The sequence below is a fragment of the Podarcis muralis genome, chromosome 13 (assembly GCF_964188315.1).
Source record: "Podarcis muralis chromosome 13, rPodMur119.hap1.1, whole genome shotgun sequence".
NCBI classification, from domain to species: domain Eukaryota; kingdom Metazoa; phylum Chordata; class Lepidosauria; order Squamata; family Lacertidae; genus Podarcis; species Podarcis muralis.
This window is the reverse complement of record NC_135667.1, coordinates 11,646,728-11,672,078: the sequence shown is the minus strand read 5'-3', so window position 1 is coordinate 11,672,078 and position 25,351 is coordinate 11,646,728. Positions and strand designations below refer to the sequence as shown.

Genomic DNA, 25,351 nt, shown 5'->3' with positions numbered 1-25,351 from the left:
TCCAGTGAGCTTCATGGTCTAGTTGGGATTCAAGCCCTGGTCTCTTAGGTCCAATCTGATACTCTTACCACTATACCACACTGGTTCTCATTGGATTTAGATTTGAACTTCATAAGAATGGACAAATTTGGATCTTGAGCTCAAACCATAATGTTATGATCTGATCACATACATTATTGTCAGGGCTGGCGTCAGATGCAGGTAAGGAGAGCCAGTTGTCAGTGAAGTTAACTTTTTATTCAAGTAAACAACTCAGCAATGTTGCTCAGCAGATCTTGCCCCTATGGAGCAGTTGCCAGGACTGATGGTCCCTGTCTTCCACGTTTTCTAAGTTGTCTCCTCACCTGGCTGTTTCCCACACACCAAACTGTGTCGACCTCTGCTTTGATCTCCTCATTACTCTGTGCATTCTTGAAAAGCGGGGGAAGGGAGCTTGTCACAGCAAGAGAGGGACACTCGCTGGATTCTTCAGTAGTCACTTGACCCCACCCCTTCATTTTAGACAATATTTCATTTCTATATCGTTATACCACCCACCTTCAATGTAGCTGAGTTTGGGTTGCGTCATTCTCCCATGCTCCTTCCATCTTTACTATAATTTGAGTCTCCCAGCAACCTGAAAAGTCTATTCCAGATTTGTCCAGTCCCAACTTTCCATGCTGATACATTTCACAGGCTCTCCAATTAATAATGGACTAATTGAAACAGCCACATATTAGCTAGATGCCATTGTTAATAGAACAACAAATGGCAGTTTTCCAATATAGTGTCATTGAAAATTATCCTTGTGACATAAGAGCAAAATAAAATCATACATAGTATAATTCATAAGATGGAAGGTGCAGTTCTTGGTGGCATCTAAAGGTACCGAGTATTGGAGCAGGTGGTCCTACACAGAACAGACTACTAGAGCTCTAGACAGATTACAATGGTACCTTGAGTTACAAACACTTCAGGTTACAGATGCTTCAGGTTACAGACTCTGCTAACCCAGATATAGTACCTCGGGTTAAGAACTTTGCTTCAGGATGAGAACAGAAACTTTGCAGCAGCAGCGGGAGACCCAATTAGCTAAAGTGGTACCTCAGGTTAAGAACAGTTTCAGGTTAAGAACAGACCTCCAGAATGAATTAAGTTCTTAACCCGAGGTACCACTGTATAGGATTTTTGATAACTACATGGTAGAGAATGATTTCTGCAATGTTTTTGGTCGCTGTTATGAATCCACAGAAGCAAACCTCCTGATGCAAAATCTGAATTCATTCCTTCACAGGGTCCCACCTCACATCTCTTTCATAAGCCTATGTAGAATAAAAAATAACATAAATGAAGCTACAGATGTTGAAAGGTACAATTTGTTCTTCAATTCAGGCTTTGCAACAATCAGGTTGAATTTAGGGGGAAAGAGCCATTTCTGTCATGGAACAATTAGTCTCTACAATAATTGAAGGAAATAGTTTTATTTTTTTCATCAATTAAAACATAATCTCATCTGCTGTTTATATTTTTTTCCGCATTAGTTGCTCTCTGGTGTTCATCTCAGGTCTCACCAGAATTACAAAGCATTTGGGGGAAAAGATGCAGCCCAGTAATCCAGCACTGGAAGCCAAAATGGAGAAGATCTCCACAGCTACCATGTACTTTCCTCGTGTGCTCAGGTAAGTAGGAACAAAGGAGATCCAAACACTGCAAAATAACAGCATGCTGAAGGTGATGAACTTGGCTTCATTAAAAGTGTCAGGTAATTTCCGGGCTAGGAAGGCCACAATGAAGCTGACAATGGCCAGGAAGCCCATGTAGCCCAAAACACAATAGAACAGGAGGACGGACCCTTCATTACATAACAATATGATTTCTTCAGCTGATGAGTGCATATCCAAATCTGGGAATGGGGGAGAGGTTGCCAGCCACAGAGCACAGATCGCTACTTGAACAACAGAGCAAGAGAGGACAGTGGAATAAGCCAGTCTTTTCCCCACCCAGTTCCTCATCCTGGATCCTGGTTTAGTAGCCATGAATGCCAAAACAACAGAGATGGTTTTGGCCAAGATGCTAGACAGGGCCACAGAGAAGATGATACCAAAAGCAGTTTGTCGGAGAAGGCAGGTCGCCTCAATAGGCTTTCCAAGGAACAGCAAGGAGCAAAGGAAACACAGGAGGAGGGAAGTGAGGAGAATATAGGTGAGGCTTCTGTTGTTGGCTTTGACTATGGCAGTATCCCGGTGCTTAATGAAGATGACCAGCACCAGAACTGTGACCAGAGACAACAAAAGTGCAGAGATAGTTGAAATAATGGCTAAAGTTTCATCAAAAGCAAGGAAGTTTGGAATCTTAGGGATGCATTGATTCTGCCCTCTGTTTGGGTAACGATCCTCTTGGCAACTGACACAGGTTTCTTCACCTGATAATGTAAATTTATTATGATAAACTAAGAACAATCAAGATCGTTTTCAGGGTTAAGAACAATCTTATTACAAAATGAGCTAACCACCATTTTTTAAGAAAGGAAAGCTTTAAAATTTTCTGACCAAATTCCTTAAAATTACTGCTAAGTGTTGGAGCTGGACATTACTATATTAATGACACTGTATTTTGGAGGAGTTTTAGGATCCCTCCACCTGATTTTTATAAAGGTTTCTATTCATGTGTTTATTAAATTTCTATACCACCCTGCATACAAAGATCACAATTTAAAAATAATTCCTAATCCTAAACATTGAAATGTGGGAATCATTCCAGCAGTCATCCAAATCTTGGGATCAACTCTAGTTCATTTGTTGATATCCTTCATCATCTCTCCAAACAACTTCTTTCTTTTTTAAAAAAGATACATTTATTTCTGTTCCCTCCCACTCTAGACCTTCCCTTGTCTTTCAGACTTTTTTTATCCCTTGTTATATTTTCCCTGTGGCATATAATGGTTCACAGACTTCCAGTTCCACTTTCATGTTGATTTTTAGTCATTTAGTCATCTCCGACTTTTTGTGACCCCATGGACCAGAGCATGCCAGGCACTCCTGTCTTCCACTGCCTCCTGCAGTCTGGTCAGACTCATGAAAAATACATCTCTGGAAGCTATCATTTATCCAACTATTTTTATAAAGGTTGTATGTGGAATAACACTACTGCTGTACTCTCATATTACCATGGGTGCATTAAATTTTGAGCAGCATTTGTGGAGGTTTTGATAGGAAAAATCAGCCAAGGGGCACATGAGCCACATTTTTCTGTGTCAAAAAAAAGTTACATAAATATCTTAAATAGCTGACATATGTACTAAACACTGAAAATTGCTATTTGGCTCACATCATATAGTGTGCTTTGAGAGGAAGGTCAATACTGCCACTTTTTGCAGTGAGTGAGAAGAAAGTATGGTTAAAAGTCATGTTAACCGGGTGAGAAACTGGATGGATACACGGCTTTAAACTATGGTTGTGCCCAACTCTTCAGTATAATTGTAACTATTAAAACAATGAGAACAATACATAAATCCATTAAAAAAAAGAAACCCACAAGATTAATGACAACAAACTTTCAAAAAGCTGCTCACATTTAATTATGATAAAATGGATCATTTAGTATATTTTAAGATTACATGCCCTACCCTTCTTATTTGAGATCGTTCCCTCTGGACATTGAACACAATCATAGCAGCAAAATTTCTTTCCCTCCTTCTTTTTCTTCCCGAAACCAGGATGGCAGATGTCATTACATACTGAAAGGGGTGGCACCTATCCAAAGATATAATAATAATAATAATAATAATAATAATAATAATAATAATAATAAATTTTATTTATATCCTGCCCTCCCCAGCCGAAGCTGGGCTCAAGGCGGCTAACAACAATAAAACAGTACAACAGTACAACACAACACAACGCAACACTCTAAAATCATTCATTATAGAATTAATTCAAATCAAGCCACTGGCAACCATTGGGCCAGAGCTCTGCAAAGATTGCCGAGGGAGGGAGTCAGGCTGTGCCCTGGCCAAAGGCCTGGTGGAACAGCTCTGTCTTGCAGGCCCTGCAGAAAGATGTCAAGTCCCGCAGGGCCCTAGTCTCTTGTGACAGAGTGTTCCACCAGATCGGAGCCACAGCTGAAAAAGCCCTAGCTCTAGTTGAGGCCAACCTAACCTCTCTGTGGCCTGGGACCTTCAAGATGTTTTTATTTGAAGACCATAAGTTTCTCTGTGGGACATGCCAGGAGAGGCGGTCCCGTAGGTACGAGGGTCCTAGGCCGTATAGGGCTTTAAAGGTTAAAACCAGCACCTTAAACCTGATCCTGTACTCCACCAGGAGCCAGTGCAGCTGGTATAGCACCGGGTGAATGTGATCTCGCAGCGAAGACCCCGTAAGGAGTCTCGCTGCAGCATTCTGCATCCACTGGAGTTTCTGGGTCATTCTCAAGGACAGCCCCACGTAGAGCGAGTTACAATAATCCAGTCTGGAGGTGACCATCGCGTGGATCACAGTGGCTAGGTCGGGGCGAGAGAGGTAAGGAGCCAACTGCTTAGCTTGGCGGAGATGGAAAAATGCTGCCTTTGTTATAGCTGCAATCTGTGCCTCCATGGAAAGGGAGGTGTCGAAGAGTACACCCAAACTCTTAACGGACGGTGCTGGCACTAATTGCACCCCCGCAAGAGATGGGAGTTGCCCCCCCAATCCCATATCGTCCCGTCCTAGCCGCAGGACCTCTGTCTTCAAAGGATTTAGCTTCAACCGGCTCCCACGTAACCATCCAGCCACAGCTTCCAAACATCTGGTCAGTGTGTCTGGGGCCGAGTCAGGATGGCCATCCATCAATAGATAGAGTTGGGTGTCATCAGCATACTGATGGCAACCCAGCCCAAAACTCCGGACAAGCTGGGCGAGGGGGCGCATATCGCACCCTGAGGTACTCCACACACCACCCTCTCTCCCCGACCAGAGAGAAATGAGTGCAGCCATTGAAGAACTGTGCCCTGAATCCCCATGTCGGCAAGGCGGTGGTCCAGGAGTTCGTGATCGACCATGTCGAAAGCTGCTGACAGATCTAGAAGAATCAGCAGCCTCGACCCGCCTCGATCCAGCTGTCTACGAAGGAACAGTTAGTATTTAGAAAAAGTTTGCAGAATTTATTTAAGACCAGATGGTGTGCTATTAAAAACAAAAGTCAAATGGAATGGAATACAAGATCCTTACATTTAAAGGTGACACACTGTCAGGGAGAATTTGGAGGAGCAAGTGACAGAAGAGGCGAAGCAAGGGCTCAGGGATGCTGAAGAGCTCTTCAACTGCCCAATGGCTCAGGAAGGGAGCTCAGACTCTGGAAGGGAGGGGGCTTTCAAATCAGCACAGAAAAGGAGGGAGAGGAAGGGTCAAAGACATCTCACACGATTCCCACGCCTACTTTGTTGGCGTGGGAATCGAAGGAAGCCACTCCCCAAATCTGACTCAATGGGTTCGGACACTTAATCCTGAACTGTAGCTGTTTCTTGTACATATGTAATAAAGACTGTAAATATGAAGCTGACTGTGCCAGAGTGTTAATGCAAAGGGGAGACACCACCTTTACACACATAAAGTGGAAGCAAATGTTAAGGTAGAAATGGCTTCCTGATGATTATTAATTGCTATTGCCCACCTGAGTGAATCCTCTGTGCCATTTTATTCCATCTTCCTTAATGATTATCTTTTTGCTAGGATGAGCCTGATGTTCCAGCCTTCCCACTTTTTTTCTGACATAGGAGTTATTTCGGAAAGTGACCAGGTTTGTAATATCAAATCCAGCTACTAATTCTCCATGTTCATTAAATGTAATTTCATCTCCAGCACTGTTGTTGAAGGAGATCCTCTGAATAAATGAGTGCAGCTATGCAAAAAGAGACAGAACCAAAGCATTGTTCAGGTGTTGAAATATTCAACCTGAATTTTACATATACAGTGGTACCTCGGTTTACGAACTTAATCCATTCCAGAAGTCCATTCTTAAACAGAAACTGTTCTTAAACCAAGGCATGCTTTCCCTAATGAGACCTCACACCGCCGGTGCCCTTCCACCATTTGGATTCTGTTCCTAGACTGCGGTAAAGTTCACAAACTGGGACACTACTTCCAGTTTTGTGGAGTTCGTAAACTGAATTGTTCATAAACAGGACTGTTGTTAAACTGAGGTAGCACTGTAATTTTCTTTCATGAATTTATATTTGTTTTTTGTATGAGACAAAGTATTCATGAATTCCAGACTTATGCCATTATGCTAGATCACAGTGTGGCAAAACATTAAGAAGTGCGCACTGAATGTAGACATGATGGTTGATTGTTTTGTTTTCTATGAAAAACTTGAATAACTTCTATTTGGATTTAAAACAACAACAATAAGATTTATCCATGGTGGTAATGCTAAGAGAACATTGAACAAGAATTCATGAAAGAGAAATTGGTCATTGGCATTGGCTACTGCATGCCAAACGATTGTCCTGTGGTAGGGTATTGACAATTGAGTTGGGCTTGTGAGATAACATTACCTGCCAAGGTTCTACATTCCAATGAGACAGTGTGTCCATGGCCTCCATTGATCTGTGGCTTGATCTAGAGGACTGCAAGGTATGTAAGGAATGTGCCACAGCATGGACAGCATTATAGACACTGTAGCTGTGGCCAGTCATGCTCATTTCAAAAAATGGTGCAGGAAGGCTCTCCAGCCTCTCTTCTCCAGTACATGGGTTAGAGATGAATGTGGAGTTTGAAAAAGAACAACTGAATGCTTGTGCCCAGAAAGTTTTGATAAAACCATCTTTCTCTGACCAATAAGGGTGGATAGTGTGAACAAATTCTTGAAAGCCTTGTAGCTCCTTTGAATGAATTGAGAAGGAGATAGCACCGTGGAAAACTTGAATTTCAATATCTATTAACTTGTGTAAGTGATGTAAGGTGAAGTCAATTTGGGCTGTGGTAATCCACACTTTTGCTTCAGAGAGCCTCTTTCTATATTCAAGAAAAAGTCCTTGCATTATTCTGGCTGACCCTATAATGCAAACCAGCCACATAACTGATGAAATTTCTCCATGTATGACAACAGTTCTGATATTGCTTACACCGAGGATTGGCCAAATACTCTCTGCATACTTCTTAAATTGATTTATTGTGGCATCATGCATGTGTTCTACAGCTCTTTCTGTGAATGCTGAGCAGATTCCATTCCTGGAGAGTATCGGCTCCATTATCTTCAAAAAATCTTCCCCACTTTCATCATTTTTTGTAATGAGCCCGATCCATTTCCAGTTGAAATGGAGAAGCAATTGGACAATTCCCTGGTACTGAAGGCCTTCATTGGGAACCATGTGATAAAAGGAGGGACCGGTAATTAGATCATTCACTGCTGGTTGAAATGAGCCATATGAAAACTGCAAGAAGAGAGGAACAGCAAGACAATTGAGAATGGGTAAGGAGTATCTATTTGCTCCTTTCCGCATTCTAGTCTCATGGATTTAAATATTTTGATATTTTACTTTTTCATTTGGAATATTTACAAGGCAATTTAATCTCTTGTGATCAATGACCATCTATACTAGAACATTTTAAAAATAAATAAATCCCAATATAGTCAACACTTTCCAGATTAACAGGCAGTTGTAAGCAAAACAGGTAGTCATTAGCTAAAATGTACCAAGATTGCCGTCATGACCATTCATTCATTCATTTTTTTAAAAAGTATCTTAAGTGCTGTACACTATAAAAACAATATCCTTTAACATCAAATAGATCCAGGTATTGCAGACACATAAAATAGGTTCTGATCTTATGTTCTTGTAAAAAACAAAACACATTTGGGCAGCTTTTCAGTAATAGTAAGATACAGTAAGTTTCCCCTGGGTGTTAATATTGCGAGAGGTTTCTAACTTTATTGCATCTGTAAAGGCATGAAGTACTTGCAATTGAACCATGTCTTATCCTTGCCATCTCCTGACTTGTGCTTCTTCATAAGCAGTATCTTAACAGTTAATTCCTCCAAAAGCTGTTTTGAGAAAGTCTCTTAGGTAGTTAGGCATTTTATAATGCAATGCAACTCCAAATATTACAGCTCCTTTTCTATTTCTACATCAACTGGTACTCAAATTGCACTGGAAAGTAAGGGGAGAATAATGTGGCAAATTTGCCCTCATACTCAGATCCTACCTGTGGAATCTTATAAATGCCCAAGATATCTGCCATGCGTGAAGAAGTAAAGGAACTAAGTCCTCCGATTACTCCAATTATATTTTCCTGGATGCCACATTTGTAGTTAGGAACAAACTGATTCGATTTGAAAAGCAGGTCCAGAGTGGTTCGATAGGTCATTTTTGAATCAGAGTAGCTGTCGTAGATGTGGAACCCAAGGGTAACATTGGGCAAGATCTTAGGATTGTCATTGATTGTGTCAACAGCAAAGACCAAGGCCAAGATGTTCTGGTAGAACCTGGTTAAAACACTGCAAAGAAAGTCACTTGCTATTTCGTGGGTGCATTAAACACGGCACAAAGTCATTTTAACACAATGAATGGACTTCCAGTACGGATTAAGTTCGTAAACCAAGGTACTACTGTACTAGAAAGAAAGTAAAATGTATTGTGGCTAGCTTTTCCAGTAATGTGCTTTCATACTTGTACAGTGGTACCTTGGGTTAAGAACTTAATTCGTTCTGGAGGACTGTTCTTAACCTGAAACTGTTCTTAACCTGAAGCACCACTTTAGCTAATGGGGCCTCCTGCTGCTGTTGTGCCGCCCCTGCACGATTTCTGTTCTTATCCTGAAGCAAAGTTCTTAACCTGAGCTAATATTTCTAGGTTAGCGGAGTCTGTAACCTGAAGCGTATGTAACCTGAAGCGTATGTAACCCAAGGTACCACTGTACATCATAACTAAGGGAATGTTTGGATTAGGCTTTAAACCAAACCATATTCGTAACATAGATGCTGTATATTTCTGTATTGATTAGCTCAAGCATTTCCCTAAATTCCACTTTCTTAATTTTCAAAATTGCTGCTAAAGTCTGTAAAACAATTGCAAGAACAAAGAAAGATAGCAAGTTTTTGTCTAATGCTTTGCTGCCCTTTTTCCTAGCTCAGCTTAACAAGCTGTTTCATGATACAAATGGTCCAAAAATCTATTACCTTTTAGACTGCTTTAATGAATCTATTTCTATTCTATAGTATACCTCTTTGCTAGTCAGCACTTACTGCTGAATATATCCAATAAACATACCGTGTGAAATGAGTCAATGTGTGTCTTTCTTCACAGCATTTTGTTGCCTCTTAAGGTGCAAAGGCAAGTAAAAGCAGAACAATTGTTTTTTAACTGTGTGCTGCTGTAGTTTGCAGTTTTCTTTTAGAATTAACTTATTCAAGATAAGAATGGTTAAAAATCTACTTTCACCTTGAACTAATTTCCATCGTGGAATGATTTAACCACACACACACACGTTTTGCATATATCCCTTTTCCAGTGGCCATCTGTGGTGAGATTATATATATATATATATATATATATATGAGAAACCAAAGGAGATGAGGCCTGCCTTTTTCAGTACAAAGTATATTTTCATGCTGTTGAGGATGGAGAAACTCCATTTGCTGGATTTCTGTCCATATTCCCCCTCTTAGCTGGCATTGTTGACTGTGAGATGTCATTTTCAATAAATAAAGGGCTGTCACCCAATTATTACTACGTGCCTTTGTCACCTGCCTTTAGAAAGTGGTTTTGAGTGCATGCTTTTGCATGCAGAAGCTGCCAAGTTCAATTCCTGGCGTCTCTAGTTAGGCTTGGGAAAGGCTCCTTTCTGATGTGCTGGAGAACGACTGATAGTCAATCTTGGCAATTCTAAACTAGATGGTTCAATGACTGCACTCAACATAAGGCAGCTTCCTCTATACAAATATTATTTAGCGTGAGCTTTAAAAAGGTGAAGGACCCCTGAGAGTTAAGCCCAGTCATGAACAACTCTGGGGTTGCGTCGCTCATCTCGCTTTACTGGCTGGGGGAGCCGACATTTGTCCACAGACAGTTTTTCCGGGTCATGTGGCCAGCATGACTAAGCTGCTTTTGGCGAAACCAGAGCAGCATAGCGTGAGCTTTAGATCTGATTATTTATTCCCTATGCTATAAACACAACTTTTCATTCAATGAACCTTTCATTCAAGGATGGTATGCATGTTTATCCCCTTCCTTTTGTCTTCACAGATTGTAAACTGAGAAATATGGTGAATACCCCAAATGAAGTATATGCAGTGCTATTTTTCTAGAAAAAGAGACACCAGAATTCACCATGAACGCCTCCCTCATTCTCTTAAAATAGAAATGGCACCCACATGAGAGGTGCCGGAACTGAATTTCCCCAAGATCCTGCTGGGGAAAGACCTGACTATGTGGGAATTTGAACTCAAGTCTCCACAATTAGGAGTGAAGAAACTAATGAAAATCAAACCAATGCACAACAGCAAAGAGAGGCACGAATGTTCATTCCCAAAGCAACTCAAAATAGCTCCTACAGAAAATCAATTAAAAAGTCCTAAGCACCTCTCTGTAGAGGCAGTTTTTCTCCTGGCACCTAACAGTCCCCAGAGTCTGGGACTGACGGCTCTCCACACAGCAGACAGAGTTGGTGTCAGCAATGAAAAACATTATCTATAAGGATTACACTGCAAATCTTCAAGAAGACCTGAATATTATTAGTGATTTGAGGAGCACATATCAGGCAAGGGACATACAGAAGGAACAAATAAAGAAGTGTGGAAGGATGTCTATACCACAAGAAGATCATGAAGCAAAGTGAACAATGAACATTTCAGTAGTGTGCCCTACTAAAGAATCTCTAAATTAAACTAAAGACTTACAGTGGGATTTCAGTCAAGACCAGAGAAGGGTGTTCCGTGAAGTCGACTGGGCGGGATACATAATGGATAAGAGAAACCATCCCACCAATGAGGAGATCACCTGGCTCATACCACTCATGTGGAATATGTACAGGATCATTTCTGGTGCAATTCAAAGCATGCATTTTGCACTCTATGTTTGAAAGCAGCAGGAGAAGCAGAAAAAACATCCCGATGACAAATTTCCCTCCACAAATAGACTCACCAGCCTCCTTTCTACAGCACTATTGCTAACATCAGCCTCATTTAAAGAAGATGACTAGGGTGGCAGCTGACTTTGACAAATGAGCTCTTTAAAAAGGCAGCTATCCACTTTATACTGGACCTCAGCACAGTTATAAAAGCATGCTATGAATGCCAGTATATAAACACCAACATAGAGAAAGACAATAGGCTGATCAAAATGGCAGTGCCCTGTCCCTCTTCTGACCCTAATCTTAGAGGTCTATGGAATATTGCAGTACTTATAATCATTTTAGACCTGGGGCTTTCCTGCTGCCTTCAAGAGAGCCAGTGGGTCTTTGAGCATGTGAATTGATTGTAGTGATTTTGATAATTACAGGTCAAATAATCACTTCTGCAACGATTATGCTGCATCCTTAGTAGTAAACTGCTGAAGCAAACATATCTGTCATAACAAAGAGTCCTGGTTTCTCTGGATTAAATCATCTGCTCCATAATGGCAGAGAAAGGAATAGTAGTGAAAGTTAATTTCACATTGACCCACAGTGACTGTACGGATGAAATGAATGTGGAGCAAGAGTGTGTTTAATTGTATGCTACAATTAACCTTTTCATCTCCTAGGACAAACCTGCAATTGTGTTTTGCATTTTGTTTTAATCCACTTGGTGAGCAGACCCAAGTTCACCCTGCACTAGAATGTGGAGTGTGGTGTAGTGGTTAAGAGCGGTAGTCTCGTAATCTGGGGAACCGGGTTCGCGTCTCCGCTCCTCCACATGCAGCTGCTGGGTGACCTTGGGCCAGTCACACTTCTTTGAAGTCTCTCAGCCCCACTCACCTCACAGAGTGTTTGTTGTGGGGGAGGAAGGGAAAGGAGAATGTTAGCCGCTTTGAGACTCCTGAAGGGGAGTGAAAGGCGGGATATCAAATCCAAACTCCTCTTCTTCTTCTTCATCGTCTCTGCCCCTGGTTATCTGATTCGGAGCCGATGTAATATTCTCTGGGATATCTAAAACTGAAGGTACCCTGTTTGTTATCCCATCCTTGAAACTGCTTACTAGAGCTTGTAAGCAGTGAGGGAAGGGATCCGATTTGTAGATTATTACAGCTTCCATGATGGCTAGCCTCTTTACACACAGCTAGGGATGGGAGTAGGGGACGCGGGTGGCGCTGTGGGTAAAAGCCTCAGCGCCTAGGGCTTGCTGATCGAAAGGTCGGCGGTTCGAATCCCCGCGGCAGGGTGCGCTCCCGTTGCTCGGTCCCAGCGCCTGCCAACCTAGCAGTTCGAAAGCACCCCCGGGTGCAAGTAGATAAATAGGGACCGCTTACTAGCGGGAAGGTAAACAGCGTTTCCGTGTGCGGCTCTGACTCGCCAGATGCAGCTTTGTCATGCTAGCCACGTGACCCGGAAGTGTCTCCGGACAGCACTGGCCCCTGGCCTCTTGAGTGAGATGGGCGCACAACCCTAGAGTCTGTCAAGACTGGCCCGTACGGGCAGGGGTACCTTTACCTTTACCTTAGGGATGGGAGAGAAATTGAGTCAGAGTTGTTCAGTGTCCAAGGGAGGTTATTTTTAGCACTCATACTTATTCTTATTAATATGAATTAATGGCATAATATCAACTCTTGCTTAAGTTTCTGTGTGTGTGCACGCATGCACATGCACATGCCGGTTGCTCCACCACCCCCACTGTTTTCTATTAGTGGAGTATAGTGCTACCTCGTGCTCAAGCCCTCAGTGTATAAGCAGCAAAACAGCACACAGTAAGTTGAATTTCACAGACTCCTACCATTCCTTCCTCATACATTGTGTCTCACCATCAGGCAGGTAATAATAATAATAATAATAATAATAATAATAATAATAATAATAATACAGTGGACCCTCCGGATACAAACTTAATTCATCTCAGGGGTCCGTACTTTCCCCGAAAAGTCATGTCTAGAGGCCCTGCTTCTGCGCACGCTTTTCTAAAAGTCAGTAGTGTTTATTTCTTTGACATCTGGTAGGAGGGCATTCCAAAGGGCGGGCACCACTACTGAGAAGGTCCTCTGCCTGGTTCCCTGTAACTTTGCTTCCCACAGTGAGGGAACTGCCAGAAGGCCCTCGCCACTGGACCTCAGTGTCCAGGCAGAATGATGGGGGTGGAGATGCTCCTTCAGGTCTACTGGGCCGAGGCCATTTAGGTACATGGTATTGGTAGCAAAAAAGAGTTAATTAAACCTGAACAACTGCATAAACAAACTGGGAACAAATGAACAAGCAGAAGAGTGCTTTGTCTGATGAATGCAGAGGACAAAGTGCTCCTTTTGCTCTCTCACCTTGATCTATTGACAGCTTTTAGTTTGTACTGTAAGTGGGATCATCTTAAAAGATGGTCCCTTTTGCGGGCAGGCCATCAACCCAGTTCCCCCCGCCCTAGCATGGGCAGAGTAATACCCTCATGCAGGAGTGGCACCACGATCACCCCAGGCTTATTGGCCAATCATTTTGAGTCAGGTGATCATGGGGGGGGGGTATAAAAGCAGCAGCACGACGTGTGCCAAGCACCTGCTTTGTGCTGCCGAACACCCTCCCACCCTCCCTTTAATTTAGGTGTCCTCTGGCCTTGCTTTGGACGGTTGGTTGCCCGGCTTGGGATGGGGACCGGGTAGGAATTTTTCCATTTGGCAGATTGGCATGTAGCAAATCGTCACAACTTGTAAGGTTGCGGTTAGGCATTGGTTTATGGTTTGGTTGGTTGAGGGGCATGGATTGGCTGTGCCTGCCCCTCTAAAGCTACTGCTGCAAGAGATTCCGTTAAAGGAATCAGGGGCTAACTATTGCTTGTCCACTCTGTCAAGGGAGCTCAGGCCATAGCAATGAGCTCCTGGTTGCATTTGGGGAGGGCTGAGGGCAGGTTCCCTGCTCCGTCGCTACCCCCAAGTGTATTCCCCTTTTCTGACTTTCGCATCGTGCGGAATGTCAGTCTGTCCCCCACGGTGGGGGCAGATAGTCTCAACCAATGCCTAAGCAACCACTCACATTTTTGTATTTTAATAAAGTTGTGGCCAAAATTATGCCAAAAACCTTAAACAAAAATTTCTGTGTGAAGTGTGAGTTATTGGGGTGGCCCTGGGGACCTCGACACGCAATACCATATTTTTCGCTCTATAAGACGCACCAGACCATAAGACGCACCTAGTTTTTGGAGGGTGGAAACAAGAAAAAAAATATTCTGAATCTCAGAACCCAGAACAGCAAGAGGGATTACTGCATAGCGAAAGCAGCGATCCCTCTAAATTTGGGGAAACCACCCCATTAAAGTCTCCCATCAATATTATTTTTTGATCCATCCACTCCATCAACATGTTGTCTAACTCTAAATAGAAAGCTGACTTTTTGTCATTTGGTACATATATTCCAACTACTATTATTTTTTCTCCATGAAACACCATCTGAACTACTATCAATCTTCCTTCTTCGTCTTTGTACAATAACTGTGGATTGAGTTTTTCCTTTATATATATAACCACCCCTCTTTTTTTAACCTTATCCGAAGCTACAAAATCCATTCCTAGTTTCTTGTTCTTCAATACCCTCTTATGTTTGTTCGCTACATGAGTCTCTTGTAGGCAAATTAGGTCACAATTCTTTTTTAATAATATATGTACAATCTGATTCCTTTTATTTTTATTGTTCAACCCATTCACATTCCAGTTTAGTATTTTTAAGGTCATCTGTTGACTAGTTTTGGCTTCTCAAATCTCGATAGAATCTACTGTTCTCTTTCTTCTGCTTCTTCCTTTTCCTCTACTGAGCTCTCCCTTCTTTCTTCTTCTTCACTCCTTTCACCCTCCCCCTCCTCCCCTTGCTGCTCCTCTACCTCTTCCCCCCCCCCCCCATCATCTTTCCCAAATCCTTCTCATATCTCCTTGCAAATTTTTGCAGTTCTAGAGTAGTGGACAGTTTGAACCTTTTTTCCTTAAAATAAAATGAAATACCTTCCGGGAACTCCCATCTATACAATATCCCGTTTTTTTTCAATTGGTTTGTTAATTTTTTATAAGGCTCTCTCCTTCGAAGAAATCTCGAAGGAATCTCTTTAAAGATAATAATTAGGTTTCCCTCAATATATAACCTTTTGATAAAGTTTTGTTTCAGTATTTCATTTCTTATCTCAAAAGAGTTAAACATGGCTATTACATCTCCTGGCAATTTTTTTTCTTTGGCTTTAGCTGATTTTGCTCTTATTCGGAAGGTGTTTATCAAGTGATGATTTATCTCTTCTTCCTTCCTGCCTAACCAAATTGCCAATTCTTTCACCACTTTAGTCCTGATATTCTCATTTAGCTTTTCCGGTATACCTCTAAATTTCAAATTGGCTTGGTTTTGTCTCATCTGTGTCATAGCCATGTTGTCCAACAATTCTTCCTGTATCTTTCCTAATTCCTTAATTTCTACTCTCATCCTGTCCACTTCCTTCTTACTATCTTTCGTATCTTTTTGCACCCTTTTCATTGAGTCCTCAAGGGCTTTTGCTCTTACCGATAGGTCCTTAACCTTTCCTGTCAATTCTCCCACCACCCCCTCCAGTTTCTTATCTATGATGTTTTGTACTTCTATTAACTTTTTTTCAATATATTGTTCATTATTTTTAAATTCTTTTCTTATTTCTGCCATCAAGGTATCATAGTCTCTAATTTCCCTTGTATCTTTGCCTTCTTCTTGTCTTGATGGCCTCCTTTCCGCTGGTGTTGCCAAACCCTTTTTCGATCCATTTGGCATCTTGTCTGCTTGGGGTTGCTTCTCTTTTAACTCCAAGAAGATTAGTTAACCAGATATCAGACAGTCTTTACCCACGATTTAGCTACTTAGTCAATAGAGTGGAGGAGGTGGTGTTAGAGTAGAACTACCACTAAATGGTAACCCGTACTTTAGTCTTTAATTTCTTGGGAGTGAAAATGTAGTGAGGACCTCAAGCCACAAAGGCAAAATGGTACGTTCAAACAAAACAATAGACTCCTGCAAAAACGTGTTCTATTTAAGTTGAAAGCTGGGTTCAGTCCTCCCCAGTTTTCCCTTATTCAAAGGTTTGGTATAAGGTTTGGTATGTCTCTTTAAATCCTATCAGTGGAGGACAGAGGCATTATTCAATTTCAAATGCAAACGCTATATAGCGGAAGTTTGGTATGTCTCTTTAAATCATAGAGGTAAAAACCAAAGGCGTTACTCCATTTGAATCAAGGACGCTATAAAGCAGAGTACCAAAACTAAGTCCCAAGCCGTTTGCTTCTTCCCCTGCAAACGCAATATAGCGGAAATTTGGTATGTCTCTTTAAATCATAGAGGTAAAGAACAAAGGCGTTACTCCATTTAAATCAAGGACGCTGTAAAGCAGAGTACCAAAACTAAACCCCAAGCCGTTTTGTTTCCTCCCCTGCTTCTTCCAGCAGAGCGCTCACGTAGAGATTCCAAACAAAAACTTTCCTTACGCAGTTTCTGTCCTTTGCCCCTACGTGATTAATATTAGGATTTAGAATGAAAGCCTGGGTTCCGCTCAGCCGATAAAGTGCTCCCCTCCTGTACACCGCCTTAAGAAAGTTTGTGTCCAACTATGAGCAGTTAAGAACAAAAGGTGTGTCTGTGGAACCCCCCCAACCTGTTATAGCATTCTCCGTCCCAGTATGTTAGGGGTGTTCCTTCTCTTTTCTCTATAATTTAGTCCATCAAGAAATCTCGTTGTTACTTTACCTCTGACTCCTTGTACTTCGTGTCTGAGGTCTCTCCTCCACTCTCACTTAGCGGTGAAGTTTCAGATCTTTTCTTCTCCACCAGCCTTCTGTTGTACTCTCTTTACCCCTTACCGCCGGTGGTGGATTCCTCCTCCTTTCAACTTATATCTGGTCTCTGCTGGGTTCTTATCACAAAGTATCTTTCTAGTCTTTGCTCCTTTGTTTCTCAATATTATCCAATTATTACCCACTGCTTCTCCGCAGTGGCCAGTAGCTATTTCCCAGCTTTTCTGCTGCTGTTGGAGGTCCGCCGCTTTCCCTTGGAGCCTGAGGCTTCACAATATGGAGTCTGTTGCTTCCCCTTCACGCTGCGGCTCCAGCCCTGTTAAACGCCGGCAACACAGGCGAGCACACGCAGCCACGCTGGGTACCTCGTCCCACAGGATATTCCACCTGTGGTTTCGGGGTTCACGGAGCCCTCGTGACCCCTCCAAGACTCCGTATTGTTCGAGACCTCCCCGGAGGGTTGCCTCGCGCTCCTTCCCGCGGCCGCGGCATCCCGGAAGTCTCCAGATTAACAAAATCCCAGGAGAAGAACCAAGGCAAGCTACCTCGATCTTTTTTTGATATGGTAAATAACCTGGGACTAAACGATGCATGGAGATATAAAAACCCCATGACAAAACAATATACTTTTTTCTCAAACCCAAATCAGAGTTGGGGGAGAATAGATAATATTTGGATATCGAAGGAATTGATACAGAATTTAGTTAAGTCTGAGATTCTCCCACGAACTATCTCTGACCATAATGCGGTCTTCATGGAATTAAGGGGTAAAGACTTCAAAACAGGAAGATGGAGAATGAATGAATTTTTATTTAATGATCAGAAGATTGTAAATAAGGCTATAGAAACTATAAATGATTACTTTAGATGGAACCTAAATGGGGAAACTGAAATAGGGACGGTATGGGACGCAGGAAAGGCTGTGATGAGGGGGTTCTTGATTCAGAAAAATAGCCAATTAAGGAAAGAAAAGGAGTCAAAGAAAGAACAGGTCCTAACACAAATTATGGAAAATGAAAGAAAATTAATTGACAACCCTAGTGATGAGACCGCAAAACAGAATTTAAAGATATTACAAGCCAAATTTTCCATGATAATTAATCAAGAAATAGAATGGAAAATTAAAATGATGAACCAGAAAAACTTTGAGTCAGCAAATAAGATAGGCAAGTATTTGGCGTGGCAAATAAGAGAAAGGAGGAAACAAAATACTATCAACAAGATAAGAGAGGGAGAAAGAATTGTGGAAGAACCAAAAGAAATAAAAAGGATATTCCAAAAATTTTACAAGGATTTATATAAAAAAGGAAAAGAAACAGAACAAGAAATAGACAGCTTCTTGCAAAAATATCATTTAAAACCAATTTTAAATGAAGAAAAAGAGACACTGGATCAGGCAATTACACAAGAGGAGATAGAGAAAGCTATTAGAAAGATGAAAAGTGGGAAAGCGCCGGGGCCGGATGGCCTTCCGGCAAAATACTATAAAATACTAAGCAACCAACTATCCCCAGTGTTAGGTGAGGTGATGAATAATATACTAAAAGAAGGAAGGATCCCCAATACCTGGAAGGAAGCATATATTACGTTAATCCCAAAAAAAGATGTTGATACTTTGGACGTCAAGAACTACAGGCCAATTTCATTATTAAATAACGATTATAAAATATTTGCAGCTGTAATGGCAGAAAGATTGAAAAAGGTACTAAATAAGAGAATACATAAAGACCAAACAGGCTTCCTTCCAGGGAGGCAACTAAGGGAAAATGTGAGGAATTTGATAAATATTATTGAATACTTGGACATGAAAATAGATAGACAGGCGGCCTTAATATTTGTAGATGCCGAAAAGGCATTTGATAACATCTCGTGGGACTTCCTAAGCAAAAGCCTGGAAGGAATGGGAATGGGAGAAAAATTTAGGAGAGGCATAGAAGCAATATATAAGGAACAAAAGGCAAAATTGGTAATAAATAGCACTACAACAGATTACTTCAGTATATATAAAGGAACGAGACAAGGCTGCCCCCTGTCTCCTTTATTATTTATAACAGTATTGGAGATACTTAATGAAAGATTAAGGGAGGCTACAGAAGTCAAAGGGGTCAGGGTAGGAAAGAGAGAATTCAAAATAAAAGCTTTTGCAGACGACATTGTATTAACCCTAGAAGATCCACAGAAGAGTACTAAAGAAGCTTTACAAATAATTGAAGAATTCGGAGCGGTTGCAGGGCTCAAGGTAAATAAAGATAAAACCAAAATGTTGGTTAAAAATTTAACAAAGGAGGAAACGATTGATCTAGAACAAAGGGTAGGAATCACGGCAGTTAAGAAAGTGAAATATTTAGGAATTTGGATTACGGCTAAAAACTTAAATCTTTACAAGGACAATTATGAGGCCACCTGGAAGAATATAAAGAAAGATATGGAAATCTGGGGAAGACTGAAACTCTCCTTTTTAGGAAGGATAGCAGTAGTAAAAATGAATATTTTACCCAGAATGTTGTTCCTGTTTCAAACTATCCCAATACTTAAAGGTATAAAACAGTGTAAAGAGTGGCAAAGAGCCTTAGCGAAATACATCTGGCAAGGGAAAAGACCACGGATAAAAATGAAAATACTAACAGATAAAAAAGAAAGAGGGGGCTTTTCCCTTCCAGATTTGAGCTTATATTATGAATCAGCGTGCCTACTTTGGATAAAGGATTGGATAAAACTAGAGAACAGAGATATATTGGATCTGGAAGGTTATGATAATAGGTACGGATGGCACGCGTACCTGTGGTATGGGAAAGTGAAGGTACACAGGAGCTTCTTAAACCATATCTTCAGGGGACCAATCTACCAGGTGTGGGAAAGGAATAAAAACCTCCTTGAAAGGAAAACCCCCTGGTGGATCTCACCAATAGAGGTTCTAACGGTTAAGAAACTAAATATGGAAGGGAACAATGCGACATATGAAGATCTTCTAAGAAAAACAGATCAAGGGCCCAAACTTAGACCCTACGAAGAGATACAAAGCCTACTCACGGGATGGTTGCAATATCATCAAGTGCATGATTTGTTAAAAGAAGACAAAAAGAGTTTAGGCTTTGATGATAAAAAATCAAAATTTAACGTAGAGGTTATAGATAACAAGAACAAAACATTGTCTAAAATATATGAGATCTTATTGGAGTGGCAGACAAAAGATGAGGAGGTTAAGGAGGCAATGACTAAATGGGCTATCGACTTTGGGTATAATATTGATTTTGTAAGGTGGTCGGAACTGTGGAATAGTACCATAAAATTTACGGCCTGTACGGCATTGAGAGAGAATATTTGGAAGATGTTATATAGATGGTACCATACACCGGTGAAGCTGGCCAAAATGTATAGGTTACAGAACAACAAATGCTGGAAATGTGGCGAGGTGGAGGGTAATCTTTATCACATGTGGTGGCGTTGTAACAAGGTGAAAGGCTTTTGGGAAATTATTTATAATGAGCTTAAAAAAATATTTAAATACACCTTTCCCAAAAGACCTGAAGCCTTTCTGTTGGGACTGATGGGCAAAGAGATTAAAAAAGAAGATAAGACCATATTTCTCTACGCCACCACCGCAGCAAGAATTATGTTGGCGCAAAATTGGAAAGTGGAAAATATACCCAGTTTAAGTGATTGGCAGGCCAAAATGATAAATTATGCCGAGTTGGATAGGTTAACAGTTAAAATTCGAGATCAAGATGAACAGAAATTTCAGAAAAATTGGAGTAAATATTGGAACTATATAGGAACAAATCTATAAAGCACTGGTGGGGATAGGAAAAATTTACTAGTGACTAAATTTGATGTGTGCAAAATAAGTACGGGAGTATGGAACATGTTTGATACCTACCAAAAGGGTGGAGGGGAGTCCCAGGTCTGAAAGAGTGTAGTATAATATGATTTGTCAGGAATATGTGGTAAACCAGTGTGTTTTTTTGTACAGTCGAGGGAAGGGAAATAATAATTTAAGTAAATAAAGTATACTCTATATGTTAATGTATCATAAGATACACTTAGGTTGGACTTTGAGTATTTATATGTATTCTTATTGTTACCTTCTCTCCTTTTTCTTTGTCCGTGTTTTTTCTTTTTGTATAATCTCAATAAAAAAGTATGATGCAAAAAAAAAAAAAAAAAGAAAGCAGCGATCCCTCTTCCTGTTCTGGCTTCTGGGATAGCTGCGCAGCCTGCATTCGCTTCATAAGACGCACACACATTTCCCCTTACTTTTTAGGAGGGAAAAAGTGAGTCTTATAGAGCAAAAAATATGGTACTTACTTCTTTACCCTTCAAGCAATTTCCAGCCATGTTCTATATGGAACTGGGGAACAGTTATTTGGTGGAAATCAAACATTCATAGAATCATAGAATCATAGAGTTGGAAGAGACCACAAGGGCCATCGAGTCCAACCCCCTGCCAAGCAGGAAACACCATCAGAGCACTCCTGACATATGGTTGTCAAGCCTCTGCTTAAAGACCTCCAAAGACGGAGACTCCACAACACTCCTTGGCAGCAAATTCCACTGTCGAACAGCTCTTACTGTCAGGAAGTTCTTCCTAATGTTTAGGCGGAATCTTCTTTCTTGTAGTTTGGATCCATTGCTCCGTGTCCGCTTCTCTGGAGCAGCAGAAAACAACCTTTCTCCCTCCTCTATGTGACATCCTTTTATATATTTGAACATGGCTATCATATCACCCCTTAACCTCCTCTTCTCCAGGCTAAACATGCCCAGCTCCCTTAGCCGTTCCTCATAAGGCATCGTTTCCAGGCCTTTGACCATTTTGGTTGCCCTCCTCTGGACACGTTCCAGTTTGTCAGTGTCCTTCTTGAAGTGTGGTGCCCAGAACTGGACACAGTACTCCAGGTGAGGTCTGACCAGAGCAGAGTACAGTGGCACTATTACTTCCCTTGATCTAGATGCTATACTCCTATTGATGCAGCCCAGAATTGCATTGGCTTTTTTAGCTGCCGCGTCACACTGTTGGCTCATGTCAAGTTTGTGGTCAACCAAGATTCCTAGATCCTTTTCACATGTACTGCTCTCAAGCCAGGTGTCCCCCATCTTGTATTTGTGCCTTTCATTTTTTTTTGCCCAAGTGCAATACTTTACATTTCTCCCTGTTAAAGTTCATCTTGTTTGTTTTGGCCCAGTTCTCTAATCTGTCAAGGTAGTTCTCTAATCTTCAATGTAGCCTGGATTATTATCAGCTTTACAAGTTGAACAAGGTTTTGAAGTGTCAACTAGGGGCCTGGCTCTAGTGGACAGAATCCAGAAGGGACCTACAAGCAATTAAATTTTCCAAATGTTCTCCATGGTTTCCACTCTTAAAAATCTTGCATTATAGAGCCAGTTATTTTCTAAACGCTTGCCTGTACCATTAAGATCTACCTTTATTGAGTTGTGTTTCCTCAGCTGTGCCAGATGGGTATTATAACAAGGTTTCACACACAGATAGACTTTGTACATGTGGGCAACCGCATGTAGAAGACATTATACATTATTCATTTATTATTATTATTATTATTATTATTATTATTATTATTATTACCATCAAATGCTGAGGTCTTGTGCTGTGCTGCAGCCCTGTTTAGCAACACCTGCTTCGTTATGTGTTCTGATATTGATTGATTGATTTTATTCATTTATTGAATGTATATACTGCCCTATACGCAGGGGTCTCAGGGCGGTTCACAGGATAAAATCAAAACATAAAACCCCCCACATTAAAAAAACATATTTTAAAAGGGCATAGGATATAAATTAGATCAACCAAAGGCCTGGTTAAAAAGAAATGTTTTTCCCTGGTGCCTAAAGGAGTATAATGAAGGTGCCAGGTAAACTTCCCTGGGGAGAGCATTCCACAGATGGGGAGCCACTGCAGGGAAAGCCAGTCCTTGTCTTGCCACCCTTTGGACCTCTCAAGGAGGAGGCACATGGAGGAGGTCCTCAGAAGTTGATCTCAGTGTCCGGATACAGAGACATGACTGCTTTTAGTATTTATATGTGAGGACTGGATCAGGTGAATTCATTTTAATGGGGAATGACAGGTCCTGATTGGCTGGGGATTCTGGTCAATGAAGGAAGGGGAGTTAATCAGCAGTTAGGAGAAATAAGATCACTCAGGAAAGTTGGTTAATGATGGCAGTCTGAGGCAAATGCCCCAAGGCTGGAGTGAAAGTTGGTAGCTAAGGCCTGAATATTAAGATAGATTTCCTTTGTGATAACTAGAAAGCCAATGTGATGTATTGGTTAAAGTGTGGTTAAAGTGTTGAACTAATGCCAGGGAGCCCGTGGTTCAAATCTCCACTCAGTCATGGAACTCACTGGCTGACCTTGGACCAGTCACTGCCTCTCAGTCTCACAAAGTTGCTGTGGGAATTAAATGGGGGAGGGAGGACTATGAACGCCACCTTGAGCTCCTTGGAGACAAATATGAGATGAATTGTTTCTTTGAAACATACATGTAAATATCCAAAACCAATATATTCAATAGAATAACCAGAAATCAATAGTTCCAGTTACAGATAGGTAGCCGTGTTGGTCTGCCATAGTCAAAACAAAAAAAAATCCTTCCAGTAGCACCTTAAAGACCAACTAAGTTAGTTCTTGGTATGAGCTTTCGTGTGCATGCACACTTCTTCAGATACACCATCTGAAGAAGCGTGTATCTGAAGAAGTGTGCATGCACACGAAAGCTCATACCAAGAACTAACTTAGTTGGTCTTTAAGGTGCTACTGGAAGGAATTTTTTTTGTTCAGAAATCAATAGTTATAATATAGAATAAGAAGAAATCAATAGTCAAATCTTTATCCCATGCATAAGAAATGATGCCTGAGCATCCACTGTAACATCAACATTAACTATCTGAAAAACTCCATCTACCATCTTTACTTAAATGCTTTAGGTCTACTCCATCAATCAGCGTCTCACTCATTTAGAAGGGTAGTAGGGTTATTAGGTTCCTATTTCTTCCTTAAATTTAAATATCCTTTGTTGAACTTTACTCCTGTGAACTTTTCTCTCATAGGCTCTACAGACTATAAATCAACCCTAACCCTCCAAAGCAACAACATAACTGAAATAGTTTAATACTCCCAATTCATTTATACTTCTTTTATGATCCTAAGGTAAAGGTAAAGGTACCCGTGCCCGTACGGGCCAGTCTTGACAGACTCCAGGGTTGTGCGCCCATCTCACTCTATAGGCCGGGGGCCAGCGCTGTCCGGAGACACCTCCGGGTCACGTGGCCACCGTGACATTGCTGCTCTGGCGAGCCAGAGCCGCACACGGAAACGCCGTTTACCTTCCCGCTAGAAAGCGGTCCCTATTTATCTACTTGCACCCGGGGGTGCTTTCGAACTGCTAGGTTGGCAGGCGCTGGGACCGAACAACGGGAGCGCACCCCGCCGCGGGGATTCGAACCGCCGACCTTTCGATCAGCAAGCCCTAGGCGCTGAGGCTTTTACCCACAGCGCCACTATATAGATAATAAAAACATTGTTGAAAATACAAACTCATCAATTTATTTACTACTTTCTTCGTATTAGCTGTTCCCTGTTGTTGAGCTCAGGCTTCACCAAAATTATGTAACATTTTGGGGAAAAGATGCAACCCAGTAAACCAGAACTGGAAGCCAAGATGGAGAAAATCTCCACTGCCACCATGTATTTTCCTCTGGTGCTTAAGTAAGTTGGAACAAAGGACAGCCAAACACTGCAAAAGACCAGCATGCTGAAGGTGATAAACTTGGCTTCATTGAAACTGCCAGGCAATTTTCTGGCTAGGAAGGCCACAATGAAGCTGACAATGGCCAGGAAGCCCATGTAGCCCAGCACAGAATAGAACATGGTGATGGATCCTTCATTGCATAACAGTATAATTTGTTCAGTCATTGAGTGCATGTCCAAATCTGGGAATGGGGGAGAGGTTGCCAGCCAGAGAATGCAGTTCCCTACTTGAACAATGGAGCAGGAAAGGACAATGGAATAAGTCAGTCTCTTCCCCATCCAATTCCTTATCCTGGATCCTGGTTTGGTAGCCATAAATGCCAAAACGACAGAAATGGTTTTGGCCAAGATGCTAGAGAGGGCCACACAGAAGATGGTGCCAAAACTTGTGTGTCGGAGAAGGCAAGTTGCCTCATTAGGCATTCCAATGAACAGCAAAGAGCAGAGGAAACACAAGAGGAGGGAGATGAGGAGAATGTATGTTAGACTTCTGTTGTTGGCTTTGACTATGGCAGTGTCCCGGTGCTTAATGAAGATGCCCAGCACCAGAGCTGTGACCAGAGACAATAGAAGTGCAGAGGAAGTTGAAACAATAGCCAAAGTGTCATCAAAGGCTAGGAAATTTGAGATCTTAGGGATGCAGTGATTGTGGTCCTTGTTCGAATGCTTATCTTTTGGGCAATGGATGCAAGTTTCTGAAAAAGGTTGCAATGTATGGCAATTTAAAACCAAGGATTATTC

At 41.5% G+C, this 25,351-nt stretch overlaps 2 protein-coding genes across 2 annotated transcripts; both read right to left on the bottom strand.

Moving 5' to 3' along the window:
- Positions 1-1,499: 1,499 nt before the first annotated feature.
- On the bottom strand, positions 1,500-7,324 carry LOC144325288 (vomeronasal type-2 receptor 26-like). The gene is made up of 4 exons (XM_077918044.1): positions 6,509-7,324; positions 5,626-5,853; positions 3,605-3,731; positions 1,500-2,401 (listed from the first exon to the last, which is right to left on the bottom strand). The coding sequence occupies exons 1-4, from the start codon at positions 7,322-7,324 to the stop codon at positions 1,500-1,502; spliced, it is 2,073 nt and encodes a 690-aa protein (XP_077774170.1).
- A 560-nt stretch (positions 7,325-7,884) lies between these two features.
- Positions 7,885-11,168, bottom strand: LOC144325287 (vomeronasal type-2 receptor 26-like). Its single transcript, XM_077918043.1, has 3 exons — positions 10,852-11,168; positions 8,160-8,451; positions 7,885-7,998 (listed from the first exon to the last, which is right to left on the bottom strand). The coding sequence occupies exons 1-3, from the start codon at positions 11,058-11,060 to the stop codon at positions 7,885-7,887; spliced, it is 615 nt and encodes a 204-aa protein (XP_077774169.1). The 5' UTR covers positions 11,061-11,168.
- Between the last annotated feature and the right edge of the window lie 14,183 nt (positions 11,169-25,351).